This window comes from Vigna umbellata, chromosome 1, assembly GCF_029865625.1.
Source record: "Vigna umbellata cultivar VRB3 chromosome 1, Vumbellata_1.0, whole genome shotgun sequence".
In the NCBI taxonomy this organism is placed as follows: domain Eukaryota; kingdom Viridiplantae; phylum Streptophyta; class Magnoliopsida; order Fabales; family Fabaceae; genus Vigna; species Vigna umbellata.
The window spans coordinates 16,462,630-16,480,356 of record NC_142165.1 but is presented as its reverse complement, the minus strand read 5'-3'; the positions used below and the strand labels follow the sequence as shown (position 1 = coordinate 16,480,356).

Genomic DNA, 17,727 nt, shown 5'->3' with positions numbered 1-17,727 from the left:
TTTCTTTCTTGAAATATTCTTCCTAAAATCCGAATAAAATAAAAATATTTTTTATTTTTATTTTTATGATTTTTAATATTAAATATTTAATAGATAATAAAAATGTTTAAAAGTTTATAAAAATTAATTAATAATTATTTTATTTTTCAAAACGAATTAAAGAAATATTTAAATATTAATCTTTGCACTAAATTATCATCATGTTAATGCTAGTCTAATTATGAATTTTTTTCTAAACTGCTTTGGTCTAATGGTGTATTTGACTGGCCATCATGTGGGGTGAGAGAAAAGTAACACTTAATTCCATCAAAACGAACACAGCATTATGGAAACGGCAAAAGGAACAGCCCGTCTTGTGAATCTTTGGTTTTAGGAACAAAAATGTGAGACCAGCGACATTCGCCAATGAGAGAAAAAGATACATTATGTAGACTTAGGGTGTGTTTACTTGATACATTGTACTGTTGCAAAGAATTGAGACTTCACTCCATACATTGTATTAAGTAGGAAGGATGGATTTTAGGATAATATCCGTTCACATTAATGAATTTTGAAAGGAAAGAAGGGAGAGAGTATTTGGAGATGCTCAGCTTATGTATTTTTTGTTAACAGTTAACATTTATTAACCGTTCGGTTACAATTTTTTTTACTTCATTGACATTTGAACATGGATTAAGAAATTTACTTTTTTATTTTAATTTAATAATAATAATAAAAAACATATTAAAAAAACAAAAAATGTAATATTTTAAATTAAAAAAATTATTTATTTAAATTTAATAATCCAAAAAATTGTTTTTAATGTAACAAATATGTAATTAAATTAATATTCTTTAATAATATTTTTAATTTAATATTTTTTTAAATTTTGTTTTTTAATTTAAAATATTAAATTTTATTTTGTAATTTATTATTATTAAATAAAAAAAATAAATTAAAAAAAATTAAAAAATACTCAACCGGCATTCCAACGTAAGTGAAATGTTAACTGGCGTAGGTTATTAATGAAAATGGTAGAATAGAATTTTTTTTAGAGGTGGAGAAGAAACCGTCCAGGTGCATATATTTGTTTCATGAAGGAAAATGTGGGACCTAACGAGTAATATTGGCTGATTATACTTTCTTTGAATAAATTTGGGAAAGAATGATTGAATGAATATAAAAAGATTTAAAGATAAATTTTTTGTTATTTATTTGAGTAGATTTAAAGACAAGTGAAAGTAGATTTGGAAGTAAAATTTTTGACAACTAATGTAGGATTTGATTAATGTGACAAATTAAAAAATTTACTTTCAAATTCACTTTCACTTACCTCCAAATCCACTCAAATAAACAACAAAAAGATTTACCTTCAAATCCTCTCAAATACATTCAATCACTCTCCCACAAATCCATTCAAATGAACAAAGTGTTAATGATGAAAGTTTTTATTTACGTTGTATTGCATGCTTTTGGTTCTTTTTGAAAGAAAGATATTTGACCTTGTTTGAAGCTGGAAGAGGGTTTTGATCTCAGCATTAGCGACGAGCCACTATCTAGTCTCTCTTCTTCTGTCCCTCCTTTCCATGGCTTAGCTCAAGAGCAAGTGAATCTATTCGTCAAATCTTTGCGCATGGCGAACCCCACAACAAACCTTTCTGAGTAACAAATGGATTTAAGGATTTAAGAACATTGGAGATGAGGAGAGAAGAAAGTTCGGAAGAAAAATAAAGAGATTTGACCTTGGAGCTAGTGTCACGGTGCTGACTTATATTATATTATTTATTTAGGTTTAAACTCTCGGATTTTTCTCGTATTTGTTAGAAAATCTCAAGTGGGTCCTCGTTTTTGCAATTGTCTCAATTGGGTTCATATATTTGAAAAATTGGGTCAATTAAGTCTTGTACGTTAAGTTTTCATAAACAGCGTTAAAATTTCCTGATGTGGTGCACACTTAATCTGCTTATGTATACATCTTATATTACGTGAAATTTGTTATTAAATTTGTTATTAAGTCTTGTGTAAGTGTTATATGACGTGTTATGTTATATTATTTAATTGTTCAGATTACGGATTTCTTTGGATTAGGAGAGTTTTAATAAAATAGGGTTAGAGAAAAAGAATTATTGATTTGGTCAGTGTGAGAAGACGAATTGGAATCCTAGAGAGCATTCTCTTTAACTCCAATGAACCACTCATTTGCACTGAATATGACCCAAGCAGAGGAAGGACCATTGGATGACTGGGTTGGAAAGCTCAAAGTCAGAAGTTATGGCGCGTCGGGGACGGAAAGGACCCCTTCGCCAACGACGACGGTGATGGTTGTTGACAATGATGAGCGAAAACGATTGGTTCGTGGATGATGGTCGGATCTTTGCCAGCAACTGCAGGAAATGTTGTAAGTGGCACCCTGGTAGCACCATGAAAAATAAAACATTTAAGAATTTGAAATCTTTGAGAAAAATAAAAAGAGAAAAATGAATTGAATCGGAAAAATGAAGAATTGAATAAAAAAAATGAAGAAAAAAAAAAGATTGATACGATATGGAAATTAGGAAATGGAAAAGAGGGATTCTGAAATGGAAAAGGGAAAAAATGAATCTGAATTAGGAGACTAACTGCTCCCCCGCTTTCAGCCATACAAGTTCTGTTAACTCAAACAAAGAACTTGTGTCAAACACCAAATGACCCAGAATTGATTGTTTTACCTGTTTAGATTGACCATTTCAGCCACCGATACTGGTTCTTATCATGTGCCCGGTCTCAGCACCCACACCATCGATGACGTCAGGCTCACTATCTTGCAAAATATAAACCGGGGGCAATTGAAACCTACTGAAACCGAAACAACAAAAAGGGTAGGAAAAATAATTAAAATTTCGAGAGAAGGTGTTTTCAAAACTTGTGTTTGTATCCCGAGCACATTTGATATTGGTTAACAAAGAAGAGAATGGAACAAGAAAAAGATGAATTGCGAGATGATGCTTCTTGAATTAAAAAAATGAAAAAAAAAGATGAAAAAGGGTAAAAGTGTACAGACCCTATCTTCGTCGTGGTCTCTCAATCTCATCTTGAGCATCTCTCTGCCAAGCCAATCGACAAAACTGGAAGAAATGTTGAAGGCAACGTTAACGGCCCTGGAACTGCAGGTGTTGGGTGTTGCAGTGTGGAATGGATTGGAGCTGGTTTGATTTTTCTATTTTGCAGGTTTCAATGGAGGTGTTACGCGGTGGCTACCAAGGTTCTCATGGCTGGGTCAGGTTCCTGTGTTTGTCTTCTCTCGTGTGTTCGTCTACTGTGTTCACTGATCAAATCCCTAATTCCCTTTCTCTAACCCTATTTACTTAAAAAATTTCTAATCCTAAGAAATTTCTAACATTACTAATTCAATTTTATGCCACGTCAAAACTGTTAATTTAGTTAAGAAATTCTACGTAATATAACAATTTTACATCAGTAGATTAAGTGTGCACCATGTTAGCAAATTTTAACGCCGTTTATGAAAACTTAATGAAAAGTGCTTAATTGGTTCAATTTTTCAAATATTTATACCTAATTGAGGCAATTTTTAAAATATGTGGACTTAATTGAGACATTTGCAAATACAAGGACCTACTTGAGATTTCCCAACAAATATGAGGACGATTTGATGGTTTAAACCATTTATTTCTTAATTTTTATTTAATTTTAGTATTTTAAATAATTTTTCAAAACATATATAAATATAATTTTATATTATGTATAACATTAAGAACAATTTGATAATTATAATTTTTCATTTATTAAAACATTCTTTTAATTTATTATATTAATGAAATTTCTCATAAATTTTACAAATTTTACTTATAAATTTAATATCACTTTCAAATCTCTTAAAAAAAGTTAAATAGATATTTTAGTTCTCTTATTTGTTAGTTTAGTTCAATTTTGAGGTGTTCAAAGTGATTTCATTTTCTTTTAAATGATTTAATTTAGTTCTTTTTGCTGATCGAGTTTAAAACACTAACAACGTAATGTCCACTTTAGCGAAATAACCTATCTAGTTTTGTAATACACGACAACATCAGTCCAATTTGATGTGTCAATGTTAAAAGTTAAATGATTTATATAAAAGGAAATTACAATTGATTTCGAAGGGGATTTTCCATTAGGGTTAAATTGGCGTTGAAGAATCTAATGATTTTGGGGTTTTTTAGGTTTTCGTCTTTCCCTTTATATGATTCACTTTGTAGAAGACCTTTTCTTCTTCTCTTTGATGATGCAAAGCTTGGGGTTTTTGTTTCTTATTTTTTGGTCTTGCGACTTTGGGATTTTTTGTTTGCGAATTGGGTTTTTATTTGTTCTCTGTAGATTGGTGTTAATAATCTTGCGTTTTGGAATTTTTATGTTCTCCCTTATGGCTCGAGATTTGGGGGTTAGGGTTCTAATTTGGAATTTTTTAGAGTTTCTATTCTTCACGTTTGTGGTCTCTTGTTGGTTATTGGTGATGGTTGTGAGAGTCAGGACTATGGAAGTGTTGTTGGGTTGCGGCCATGGGGGGCTCGCAGTGGGTACCGACAATGTTGGACTTAGGCTGAGAAAGAATCCAAAGGTGGGAAAGATGAAAATGATTAAGGTTCTTGAAAGGAAATCAGACATTTAGGAAAAATTAATTAGGGTTTAATTGTAATGCATCCAATTAAGATTTAAAAATAATTAGGAATTAACACTTAACACTAGTTAACAGGATCCTAACCATTAATTATTTGTCACGTATTTTATAAACTAATAATTCATTCAATATTGACTAAGATGGAAATTATGCTAATTTTAACGTTGGTAGCAAAAATGATCAAATTAAACAATTTTTAGAAACTATGAAACCACTTTGAACCATTCAAAAGTATAAAGACCATTTTGAACAAAAATAACAAATAAAAAGACTAAAATATATATTAAACCTAAAAAAACAATACATACTTTATTATCAAATTCATTTATTCACTCTTTTTCAAATTTATCTTCAAAAGTAATCTTAAATATTGCTACAAAAGAAAAAAACTCAAAACTATGTTATGGATTAGCAAAGAATGTATAACTTAGTTATTAAAAGCACGAAGGATAAAAAATAAAGCTTATAACTTATCTAATTAACTAAACATTTATTATTTAATTGTTATTTGATATTTTGATTTAAAATTTATAGAGTTATAATTTCTTTTAACACTAGGTCCACTTACATTTTATGCACAATACTTAGTAAAGTTTGAAATATACTCTCTAGTTATAGAAAGCATTTTACATGCATGGGATTTATGAAAATGATTTATTTCAAAGTATCTTATTCCTATTATGTTTTTACTAAACAAAAAATTCTTGGGTTTTGCAGGTGGATTGAATGCAAAGTTCTGTGGATGGGTTCAGTACGCGAACAACCAAATGTATTTCGCTGGACATAGGTAACGTAAATCAATCTAAATCTATGCAACATGATCTTATGATTATAATGTTGTAGTTACAGGAACATCATGATATTTTAATTATTTTTTTAATAATATTTTAATAATAATTATGTATTACTATTTTATATTTGAAACGAATCGATTATAAATAATTTATAAATTATTATATAAATTATCGTAGTTTTGGGACGATCACAAAAGAGCCTCTAGAAGAGAATCCAGTGTTGCACCTCGTATGAAAGTTTGACCAGCTATTGTGTGATGATGCATTACGAGAAGTGTAGAATGAATTTTTGGAGGAGATCCTATATGCCGTATGGATTACGAGAAGTGCAGGAATTTTTGGAGCGGCAACATTACGAGTAAAGAAAGTTTATCAAGAATATATAAGTTAGTTATTAAAAGGATAAAGATACACTAATAATATTTTTTTTAATATTTTAATATTATTTACGTGTTATTTTATTATTGGTTTAAATTAATATTTATGATTATTATTATTAATTATAAAATAATTTTAGATGATATAAATAATGTTAAAATGTTATAAAAGAAATGTTGTAATATGTAACATACAATTGCTCTCTCTCTCTCAAAGGAAGATGTTGGAACAAGGTACAGCCAGAAAATAATGTTAAAATTTTAGACAAAATAACACAAAAATGACGTTGAAATGTTAAAATGTTATCATACAGTAGCGTTGCCATTATCAACTTAATTGTAATATGCAACATACAGTATCGTTCTATCGTTCTGTTTTCAAAGCCAAACCTTGGTTGGTGTCTCTCTCTCAAAGCAAGATGTTGGAACAAGGTACAGGCAGAACTTATCAAGAGGCATTTGAAGCCTCCAATTCCAGGATTCAAGGAGCAGATTCCAATTCCTTTGATGATGATGGCCGTTCCAAAAGAACTGGTAATCAAATATCCTCAAAAGTAGAAGTATTTGTGTTGGTTATTGGTATGTAGTCATTTCAAACTCACTGAGCTTCATAAAACAGGAAATTGGATGACTGCAAGTGCCCATATAATAACAGCTGTTATTGGGTTTAGAGTGCTGTCTCTGGCATGGGCATTTGCTCAGCTTGGTTGGATTGCTGGTGCCCATATAATATGCTTTTTCTAATTAGAATTGAAATTTTACATCAACAATCTGTATCATTCTAAATGTGAATATTATAAGTTAAAGTATAAACTAAAACAAGGGTTGTTATGAAACAGGACACAATCAAATCACCTCCTGAAGAGTCAAAGACAATGTCGAAGGCTACTTTAGTGAGTGTCTCGGTGATAAGCATTTTCTATCTGCTATGTGGTGGTTTTGGCTATGCAGCTTTTGGAGATTCAAGCCCTGAAAACCTGCTAACTGGTTTTGGCTTCTATAACCCATATTGGCTCGCCGACATAGCCAATGTTGCCATTGTTGTCCACCTTGTTGGTGCATACCAAGTTGACTGCCAACCCCTGTTCCTATTCATTGAAAACCTCGCAGAACAAAAATTCCCAGACAGTGATTTTATAAGGAAGGAGTTTGAAGTACCAATCCCTGGTTGCAAACCCTTCAAGCTCAAGGTTTTCAGGTTGGTTTGGAGGACATTTTTTGTGATCTGCTGCACTTTCATAGCAATGTTGCTACCATTCTTCACTGACATTATTGGACTTATTGGTGCCATTTCATATTGGCCCCTCACCGTGTATTTCCCAGTGGAGATGTATATAGTTCAAACTAGAATATCAAAATGGAGCACAAAATGGATATGCCTGCAGATGCTTAGTGCTACATGCTTCGTCTTGACAATGATAGCTGCAGTAGGTTCAACAGCTGGACTTCTTCATCATTTTAAAGTTTACAAGCCATTCATGACCCATTACTAGTTCACTGCCATTTCTCTGTTAACTGTTAGTCAAAAGGTTATGTCATTTAATAAAGCTCCAGACAGTTAGTTTGTAAGAGATAGTTGAGTTTTTTATTCTGTCTTTTCGATAGCCATTTATATCGTGGTTCTGTTGTAGTTTATTCTCTGTTTATTTTCTGTCATGTAAAACTTATATAAGTCAACCTTTAATAAAAGCATTCTCTCACAGATCTAGAGTTACTCATACCTTCATATTTAACATTAACATCATTGTTAGACATTACATGTTTTTTATTCATTTGTAAAGGTCTTTATTTACTTTATATATTTTAAAAGTTACACGTGTAAATTATGTCATTTATATTAATAAATTGTATGAAGGAAAAACAAATAGAATTTTAATCACGTATACAAAATTCACAAATTTACCATGGAGAATAAATTCGTAACTATTTACGTCCTTATTTTTGTCCAAATTGCAAGTACAAATTTGTAAAAGTGTGCACTTTTGTTTCTCACTCGCGTCACTATATTATATTTTATTTGTTTCATCCATAAATATTTTTGGGGGTGCTTAAGCCACGTTTGGGTACACTCTTTAATTTTCGTTACAAAAGAAGATTTTTTTACTGGTAAGCGATTACCAGCTTTTTGTAATCGATTACAACAACATCAGTTCTTTGTCAATGGTGCAGAAACTCACCTCTCAACCCAGAAACACCTTAACTTGGTCTTTCAATGATGACGAACAAATAACTGCAAAAATGGAGGACGAACAACACTGTTATGAAGAGAGAAGTTCAAACCAAATTCAAATCCCTAAAATGGAGAGAGAAAACACTGATAAGGAGGGAAGATAGAATTCGAAAAAGAAGACGGCAGTTTCGGAATCCAAACTTCAACCTATTCTAAATCAGATTTTAAATTAAAAAAAACATTCAAATTCCACCACTTAAAACTTGACACGTGGTGTTGTCAAATTTTTGTCAAATTAATATTGTTAGAATATCGGGATCTATTTCTAAACTGATCACATCCTTGGAATTTTTAAAATGAAAATTTTACTTTAAAAATGACTATTTTATGCTTTTTCTAATCAGAATTGAAATTTTACATCAACAAATGATTCTAAATGTGAATATTATAAGTTGAAGTATAAACAAAAAAACAGGAGTTATTATTATTTTATGAGTTAACTCGATAACTCGTTTTCGGTGAAAACTTGGTAGAATAGGAAGCAAAGTTAGTCAAATCTCCAAACTTAAGAATTTGTGGCTGGGTTGTTATGGCGACTTCAGAGAAGAAATTATTTTAAAGAGGTTGTCGTGTGCACGAAACTGAAAAAGGAAAACTGCCCCAAATAACTTGACGTTTCGCGGCGTGGCACCATTGTTTTTTCACCGTGTCGTCATTTGTTCCGGGATTTGTGAGTTTTCTTTTTCTGCTGCGGGAACAGACTGAAGACATTTTCTTCTTATTGTACAAAATCAGTAAGTAATTTTAGAGGAGAGAAGCTCCCTCCACCACCTCATATTCCCCCTACATCTCTCTAAATTTTTTTAAATTCCAAATTTATTCTTTTTACTTTTATTTTTACCAATTTTACTTTTTATATTTTAAAATCATAATCTTAATCTCCCCTCACTTTCACTTTCCCTTTTACTCTCACTCTCACTCTCACTCTCACTGCAAACCCCCATCCGTTGATGGTGCGTCGTTCGGTGGTGGTTCATGGTGATTCGTGGCATTTTGTGGCAGTTTGTGACCGTGGTGGTTCGTGGTAGTTCGTTCGTGGGTCTCCAACAGGATAGTGTTTGTTTCGTTATGCATGATAGATAATATATTCTTTGGTGTGTTATGTGTTGTCTTTGCTGTGATGTTATTGGTGTTGTTATTGTGTACATTGTATATGCCACAGTTTGAGTTTCTGGGGTGAACAGAGACTATGAAAGCTACAACGAAAGTAGGAATTTGTTTGACCTTCAATGGATAACGACATCCGCCGACGGATGTGGACTTTTGTTTAAGGCCAAACCGATATCCGACATTCGTTGTGCCTTTGGGTTGTTTACTTAATTTTTTATTTTTCTTTACTAGGTTCTGTGTTTAATTTTTAATTTTTAATTTTAGATTGAAGAAGAAGCCAACTTCTTTTAGGGAATAAATAATTTGGATAATAAATTATATATATTTTTACGTCCAGATCTGCCTGATGCAGTATCCATAACTTGTAGCTTTGTTATTCTGCTGGATACTTTACAAAAGCATTGCAGAGTATTAAAAGCATGTTGCTTTTGTTTCTCTTTATAAAAACATGCAGCAATAATATGGGTTTTGTTTATTTTCCCTCAACCTGAGAGATTTTGGTCACATTGAATATGAAAATAATAATATTGAAGTTGGCATGCATATTCTTTTCTGTCATTTTCTCACACTACACCACCACACTTTCATCAAACAAAAATTAGAGGGAGAAGAAGATTGAGAGGAATTTCATTCAAGCAAAAGCAGTACCCTGTTGTGGAGATGCATTGATATATTGGTGGGAACCATTAATGAAAGTGGTTGATTGTTGAATAAAAATATAAAAGCAGAAATTAAATATTACTGAAGGGAAAAAAATGAACGAAGAGATACAGGTAGCAGTGATGGAGGGAGTAACAATTGCACTCAATTGCCAAAAACACAACCCACTCATATATGGTTCAAAATAGAACAGCCCAATGCCTCTTCTGCTGACCAATGGTCCAGTTGACCAGGTTTCAAGCACATTTGACCAAAGAGTATGTCATCTTACATCTTCAAAATTTCATCCGACACCTCTAAATTTTTTAAAATACGTATTATGCTTCCAATTAAAATGTTATTAATTTTTAAATAACTGAAAAGAATTTTGACCAGATTCTTAACGGTTTTCTCTTCCTTTCACCCTCTTTTCTCGCATTTCTTTTTCTCTTTAGATTTCAACAATTACCAATATTTTTAAGATGGTCCAAATATTTATATTTGAGAAAAAAAAGTTAAGGTTTGATATTTTTTATTTATTTAAATATAACAAAACGTACAACTATATTTATAATTTAGTTACTGTTGAAATAATTAGAATGATTAAAGTTAAATAATTGAGGTACATTCTTATTTGAAGTGATATTTTTATTGTTCAAAATTTAAGAAAATGAAAATTAAAAACTGAAACAAATTTCACATAAAAAAATAAAATAAAAATAAATTAATAAATATATACTTTAAAGTCATTTTGTTTGAAGTAGTTAATAATTTGAAAGACTTAATAAAACATTAAAATTTAATAAATATTCAATTAAAAATTTCGAAAACCATATTTAAGTCTTTATAATTAAACATGTAAACTTTATTTGCTCTTTTGATGCATTTAAAAAATCTACTTTTTCATTAAAATTGATTTCATTAATATTATCAATGTATGTATGCTTCTCAGTATATAAAATTAAATCATTGAAATTATTGTAAATTATAAAAATAACATTGAAGTATCGGATGAAAAAATCCAAATTTGACAAAACAAGCATTGGATGTAGAAAGTCGAATTCCACTCCATCAAATCTTGATATCTGATATGTAATTTTTTACTCTCGGATGTCGAAATTCGTTTTTCTCTCTATCGGAGGTCAAAATTCGATTTTCCCACGCAATGAAGGATAAATCGAATTTTGATATTCGATCCAAATTTGATATCTGATTGAGTTTCCATCGAATTTCGACGTCCGATTAAATCCTATAAGTTTTGCAATTAATTTATGTACTTGTTTGACACGAGAAGCTTAGAAAAAATCATTTATCAACTCTAATGGCAATACCACATGCCTAAAACACTTCTAAAAGAACAATTTCTCTCAAATCCCTTTTAAAGACCATGAGAAAGGAGAAAATAAAAAAGGGTGCAAAAGGATACATAAATGAGAAATGAAAGGGTGCAAGACAACAAAAGTTTATAAACTTTGATGTGGAGGGTTATTAAATGAATTTGTTCAACCACTTAATTCGTTAAAAATCATTTACTTTTGACCAACCTCATTAATCACAAGAGGGCAATTATGAAAATTGGAGGTGCAGAGTGAAACTTTTGGAGGTGCAGGACGAAACACCCATTTTATAGATACACGGAAGTAATAGCCTAGGACTGTTTTTCTAGAATTAAAACTTAATGGGCAAGTTGGGCCGAATGGAGAAGCCCATTTGGTACGACCACAAAACTTGTCGTAGTCAGCCTGAATGACGAAAGGAGACGAAACCCAGTGCGATAGTAGCGTCGGTGATGTCCAGTCATGGTGGCGTGGCGATGGTGATGCTCGTTAGAGGATGAGAAGAGAAGTTCGCAAGCAGGAGGACGATTGCGGTGTTGCCGTCGTCAACCTTGATCGTCGTTGCAGGCATATTGAAGAAGGTCAGAGATTTGACCACGTTTGAAGCTCGAAGAGGGTTTTGGTCTCGGCATTAGCGACGAGCCACTCTCCGGTTTCTCTTCTTCTGCACTCTCTTTTCCATGGCTTGGCCCAGGAACAAGGGAATCTAGTCGAATCTTTGCGCATGACATGTCTTTTTATTTCATTCTCCACACTTATCCACAATTCTCCACGTGTCTAGCTCATGCCAAAACGAATCTGACTAATCTAAGTCGACTAAAACATAAATAAATTTAACTAAAAAATATTGATTCAGTATAATAATTAATATTTTTAAATATTTAACATTTTAAATATTTTTAAGTATTTAACATTTTTAATGTTCTTAAGTATGATCCTTAGTTATTTTTATTTTAACATTAAAATAAAAAAGTTATAACTTATTAAAAGTTAGTTATGGATCAGCAAAGAATGTATAAGTTAGTTATTAAAAGCACGAAGGATAAAAAAAATAACTTATCTAATTAACTAAACATTTATTATTTAATTGTTATTTGATATTTTGATTTAAGGTTTAAAATTTATAGAGTTATCATTTCTTTTAACACGCCACTTACATTTTATCGCACAAAACTTGGTAAATTTAGTTATAGAAAGAATTTTATATGCATGGGATTTAAGAAAATGATTTATTTCAAAGTATTGGAATTATTTGGTTGATTTTTTAGAAGACAATTTCATCCTTGTAAAGATAAAGTTTATGCTTAAACTTTTGAAAAGCCTCAGCAATCCTTTAATGTAAATAAAGATTTTGAGAGTGTGAAAAAGACAAAAGAATAGTAGAAAAAATAAGTTAATTGATAATCAATTAAGAAAAAAAGAGAGAGATCATCCTACTTGGCGGCATTCCCCATTCGAAAACCCAATCTTAACTTATTTTTTCTTTGTTTAAACTCATATTCACGCAACTCAATTTACCCACGCTTTTTGAATTCGCACTGTCGACATATTTCAACATGCAATATCGTTATATCAACATACAATTTTGTAATATGCAACATACGTTATCGTTCCATTTCTAAGCCAGACCTTGGTTGCTGTCATTCTTCTTTTCAAATCATCTAGAAACTCAAACTCAAAACTATGTAAAAATGTATAATTTAGTATCAAAGGTAGGAAGTTAAAAGACGTCACCTATTAAGGAGGTAATTGAGAGCACGCGAACGATGGAAAAAATTTCTACAAAAGCAAAATCTGGTAGTGTCTCTCTTCAAAGCAAAATGATCGAAAAAGGTACCTTCGATGTCTCTAATGGCAGGATTTCAGATTCCAATTCCTTTGATGATGGCCGTACCAAAAGAACTGGTAATCAATATTCTCAAAAGTAGAAGTATTTGTGTTGGTTATGATTTCAAACTCACTGAGCTTCATAAAACAGGAAATTGGATGACTGCAAGTGCCCATATAATAACAGCTATTATTGGGTTTAGAGTGCTGTCTCTGGCATGGGCATTTGCTCAGCTTGGTTGGATTGCTGGTCCTGTTTCTTGGATTCTGTTCTCTGTGGTGACTTATTACACCTCCTGTCTTCTAACTGCCTGTTACCGTAATGGAGACCAAGTTACAGGCAATAGAAACCACACTTACACGGACGCTGTTAGCTCCCACCTAGGTATGCATGCAACTCAACTCAATTATGGTACTTTTGTTATGTCTTTTCATAATATTTCCGGTAAAAGTATAAATTAAAACAGCAAGGAATTGACTTTCTTCTTCCTATTCATGTGTTTACCAAACAAAGACATTTTTGGGTTTTGCAGGTGAAATGAATGCAAAGTTCTGTGGATGGGTTCAATATGCGACCCTTTTTGGAAGCGAAACCGGGTACACCATTGCAGCTTCCAAAAGCATGAGGTGAGTTTTGAAAGATGCAAGTGTTGTTGTGTGGATGAACGAGTAACAACAAATCTGCTAATTGGTGTTTTGGGTTGTCCATGAAACAGGGCCATTATAAGGTCTCGTTGTTATCATAACAGGGGAGCATGCAAAATGAACAGCAGTGTTTACATGATTTCATTTGGAATTGTGCAAATTTTATTATCTCAAATTTCAGATTTGGAACAGTTCCCGTGGCTCTCTAGTGTGTCTGTTGTCATGCCTTTCACATCCTCTGTAATTGGACTCGGTCTTGTAATTGCTCAAGTTATAGGTATGTTAGAGAGAATTGTGATTTATTATATCATTATGAGTTGAGGATTGATGAATTTGAATTGAAATGTGCTTGTAACAGGGAACGGAATGGTTAAAGGAAGCTTAACAGGTGTAAGTATTGGTGCTGAAACAAAAAACCAAAAAATTTGGAGGATCTTCCAAGCTCTCGGTATCTGGGCCTATGTCTATTCCTACTCAATGATCCTTCCAGAAATTCAGGTACATCTACATTCATATTAACTTCATTGTTCAAAAGATAGTTTCATAGGTCTTATTTGTATACTTTTTCTAATCAGAATTGAAATTTTGCATCAACAATCTGTATTCTTCTAAATGTGAATATTATCAAACTTGCGAGGTAACCCGTTACTCGAACTATTTTAAATTATTTTAAATCGAAAACAACAACTTGTTTGGTTCGGTCAAGAAACTAAAAACTCATGACGCCACACAGTTCCTTAAGGAAAACTCATGACGTCACAGTTCATTTACCGTGTCGTCGTTGTTTGCTCCTTGCACATCTGTTTGTGAATTTTTTTTGTCCGCTGCAAAAGAGATTTATTAGATTTTTAATTAATTAGGATTTTTAATTAAGAATTTGAGATTATTTTTAATTATTTAATAATTGTAGAATATGTTTTGTAATGTTATAGTTGGAAACTGAAATTAAGAATAATTTAAAAGATGTTCAGAAATAAATCAAATTTAATTAATAGCAGTCTAAATGTAACTTATTTATTAAAAAATAGAAGTAAAAATGTTTATGTACAGTGGTGAGATATTTACAACATTTTTTAATTGAAGTTTATTTGTATTGACTTATTTACTTTAACTATTTTGTTTAATTATTTTTTAATATGTTATTTGTTATGAAACAGGACACAATCAAATCACCCCCTGAAGAGTCAAAGACAATGTCGAATGCTACTTTAGTGAGTGTCTTGGTGACAAGCATTTTCAATCTGCTATATGGTAGTTTTGGCTATGCAGCTTTTGGAGATTCAAGCCCTGGAAACCTGCTAACTGGTTTTGGCTTCTATAACCCATATTGGCTCGCCGACATAGCCAATGTTGCCATTGTTGTCCATCTTGTTCGTGCATACCAAGTTGACTGCCAACCCCTGTTCCAATTTATTGAAAAACTAGCAGCAAAAAAATTCTCAGACAGTAATTTTATAACGAATGAGTTTGAAGTACGAATTGCTGGTTGCAAACCCTTCAAGCTCAACCTCTTCAGGTTGGTTTGGAGGACATTTTTTGTGATCTGCTGCACTTTCATAGCAATGTTGCTACCATTCTTCACCGACATTATTGGACTCATTGGTGCCATTGCATATTGGCCCCTCACCGTGTATTTCCCAGTGGAGATGTATATAGTTCAAACTAGAATACCAAAATGGAGCAGAAAATGGAAATGCCTGAAGATGCTTAGTGCGACATGCTTCGTCTTCACAATGATAGCTGCAGTAGGTTCAACAGCTGGACTTCTTCATCATTTTAAAGTTTACAAGCCATTCATGACCCATTACTAGTTCACTGCCATTTCTCTGTTAACATCATTGTTAGACATTACATGTTTTTTATTCATTTGTAAAGGTCTTTATTTACTTTATATATTTTAAAAGTTACACGTGTAAATTATGTCATTTATATTAATAAATTGTATGAAGGAAAAACAAATAGAATTTTAATCCCGTATACAAAATTTACAAATTTACCATGGAGAATAAATTCGTAACTATTTACGTCCTTATTTTTGTCCAAATTTGTAGAAGTGTGCGCTTTTGTTTCTCACTCGCGTCGCTATATTATATTTTATTTGTTTCACGTTGAGTTATTTATTTAACCTTTTACAATAAATAGTAAGTACATGAAATTGAGTTCATATTAAGATGGTGAAAGATTTATAAAATTGTAAATTTCGTAACAAATATATTTTATTTTTTACAAAAGTTATATTTATATATTTTATTTTTTGAATGAATTTTCTAAACGGATTATTTTGCTCTGATTGACTATATGTTGTAAAAAATTTTAAAATGATTATTTTTCTCTAACTGGCTATATATTCTGAAAATTTTCAACAATAAACTTTTTAGAGTTTCTAAAATGAGGCTTTCAGCTTGAAATTTAGGAAATAAAATTTTCAGAATATGATTTTTCAAATGAAATTTTCGAAACACATAAAATTTGTTTTTCAGAACGAGATTAAATTCTAAAATTAATGAAATATGTTTCAAAAAGAGTTTTTAGAATGAGGTTTTTTTTTATATATTTTCTATCTTTTTCTTGTTTGCAATGTTCCTCCTTTACAGCAGCAATAATGATAGAAACTGTAAATGTAAGATGACAGTGATAGTAAAAAGGGTGTTTGAGACTTTTTCTTCTTATTGTACAAAAATAGTTAGTAATTGTAGAGATACACAAAGTAATTGCCAATAACTGTTTTTCTAGAATTAAAGCTTAATGGGCAAATTGGGCCGAATGGAGAAGCCCATTTGGTGACGACCACATATGCAATGTCTGTCCGTAACCATAATCTCATCCTTTGTCACAAACCGATAGGTACCTGAAAATGGCGCAGAGTGTGACCAACACATTCATCCAAGGAACACGCTTTCTTCCACTTCCACCTCCCAAGAGAAACGTAATCAATTTCAAACCCAGAGTACCAAGTTTGACTGTGGAATCATGAATTTTGACGGAGTTTTTGTTTGAATTTGTTGGCAGGTAGGGAGAGTGGTGCAGTGTGGGGTTCGGTGCAGGAAGAAGGATATACACCCGGAGTTCCATGGGGAAGCCAAGGTGTACTGTAACGGAGAGCTGGTGATGACGACGGGTGGGACCCAGAAGGAGTATGTGGTGGACGTGTGGTCGGGGAACCACCCCTTCTACCTCGGCAACCGCTCGGCGGTTATGGTGAGCGACGACCAGGTGGAGAAGTTCAGGAAGAAGTTCGGGGAGCTCACGCAGATTATGGAGATTCCTGTCCTCAAAGGAGAGATTGTTATCCCCTCCAGACGCAAGGGGGTTTCCAAGGGAGGCAAAAAGAAGTGATCTTCTCTTCTTGGTAACTTTTTTTTTTGTCAATTTCAATTGGTGTAATATGATCAAACGCTTCTCTCAACTGTTTGAAAAAATGCTGCTATGGATATTGTTTTCAGCAAACGGGTGAATGTGGATATGTTTGTCACTGGTAAAAAACATGCATTGGGATTCATTGTGTTGATTTTGCTCTGACAGATAAAACAACTCGGGTGTTACATTTTTTTTCGTTTGGATTAGTTTATTTTGTACTCCAATTTATAAATGAGCTTGTTAATTTTTATTTCCTAGAAGAAAAATAATGTCCTAAAGATATGATTATGAGACTTGAATGATAAGGATAATGGTGTTGGAGATCTCGGTTCAGTAATGTAGTTAAAATAGTACATATTAGTGGAAGAGAATTCGTCTCATGAACTAGCTTCATGAGTTGAATTAAATACGAATTGGAAATTTTAAATGATCTCAGAATCTGTGTAATGTTCTAATAGATTCTATTTTAGTGGCTGTTTTATTGGCTGACAGAGTCACCCATTGTCTTACCATTGTCAAACCAATGCATATGTACACAAACTTATGTTCATGACGAGTGTTAGAAATCTTAAATTGACTTGTAGTATGATGTAAGAAAAGGATATCCTTCGCTTCATGGCCTAGCTTTGGAAGTTGTGATAAGCTCAAATCCAAATTCTAGAGTTTCTTGATGTTGTTGTTGGTGAAGAGCTACAGAAGTACAAGTGAGATAGCATTTGTAAATTTGGATAACAACTTTCAAGGATTGATATGGTGGAGAAACTCCTTCATGAACTTTGAA

General features: G+C 32.2%; 3 protein-coding genes across 3 annotated transcripts; all 3 read left to right on the top strand.

The window, feature by feature from the left end:
* The first annotated feature begins 2,189 nt into the window (after positions 1 to 2,189).
* On the top strand, positions 2,190 to 7,294 carry LOC148204808 (amino acid permease 3-like). Its single transcript, XM_088091759.1, has 5 exons — positions 2,190 to 2,330; positions 3,187 to 3,239; positions 4,330 to 4,594; positions 6,159 to 6,335; positions 6,641 to 7,294. The coding sequence occupies exons 1-5, from the start codon at positions 2,190 to 2,192 to the stop codon at positions 7,292 to 7,294; spliced, it is 1,290 nt and encodes a 429-aa protein (XP_087947885.1).
* A 5,643-nt stretch (positions 7,295 to 12,937) lies between these two features.
* On the top strand, positions 12,938 to 15,400 carry LOC124830634 (amino acid permease 3-like). Its single transcript, XM_088105622.1, has 6 exons — positions 12,938 to 13,022; positions 13,096 to 13,329; positions 13,478 to 13,571; positions 13,661 to 13,866; positions 13,948 to 14,087; positions 14,747 to 15,400. The coding sequence occupies exons 1-6, from the start codon at positions 12,938 to 12,940 to the stop codon at positions 15,398 to 15,400; spliced, it is 1,413 nt and encodes a 470-aa protein (XP_087961748.1).
* Positions 15,401 to 16,358: 958 nt separating this feature from the next.
* On the top strand, positions 16,359 to 17,088 carry EMB2184 (Ribosomal protein L31). The gene is made up of 2 exons (XM_047304443.2): positions 16,359 to 16,515; positions 16,599 to 17,088. The coding sequence occupies exons 1-2, from the start codon at positions 16,444 to 16,446 to the stop codon at positions 16,923 to 16,925; spliced, it is 399 nt and encodes a 132-aa protein (XP_047160399.2). The 5' UTR covers positions 16,359 to 16,443; the 3' UTR covers positions 16,926 to 17,088.
* Positions 17,089 to 17,727: the final 639 nt, after the last annotated feature.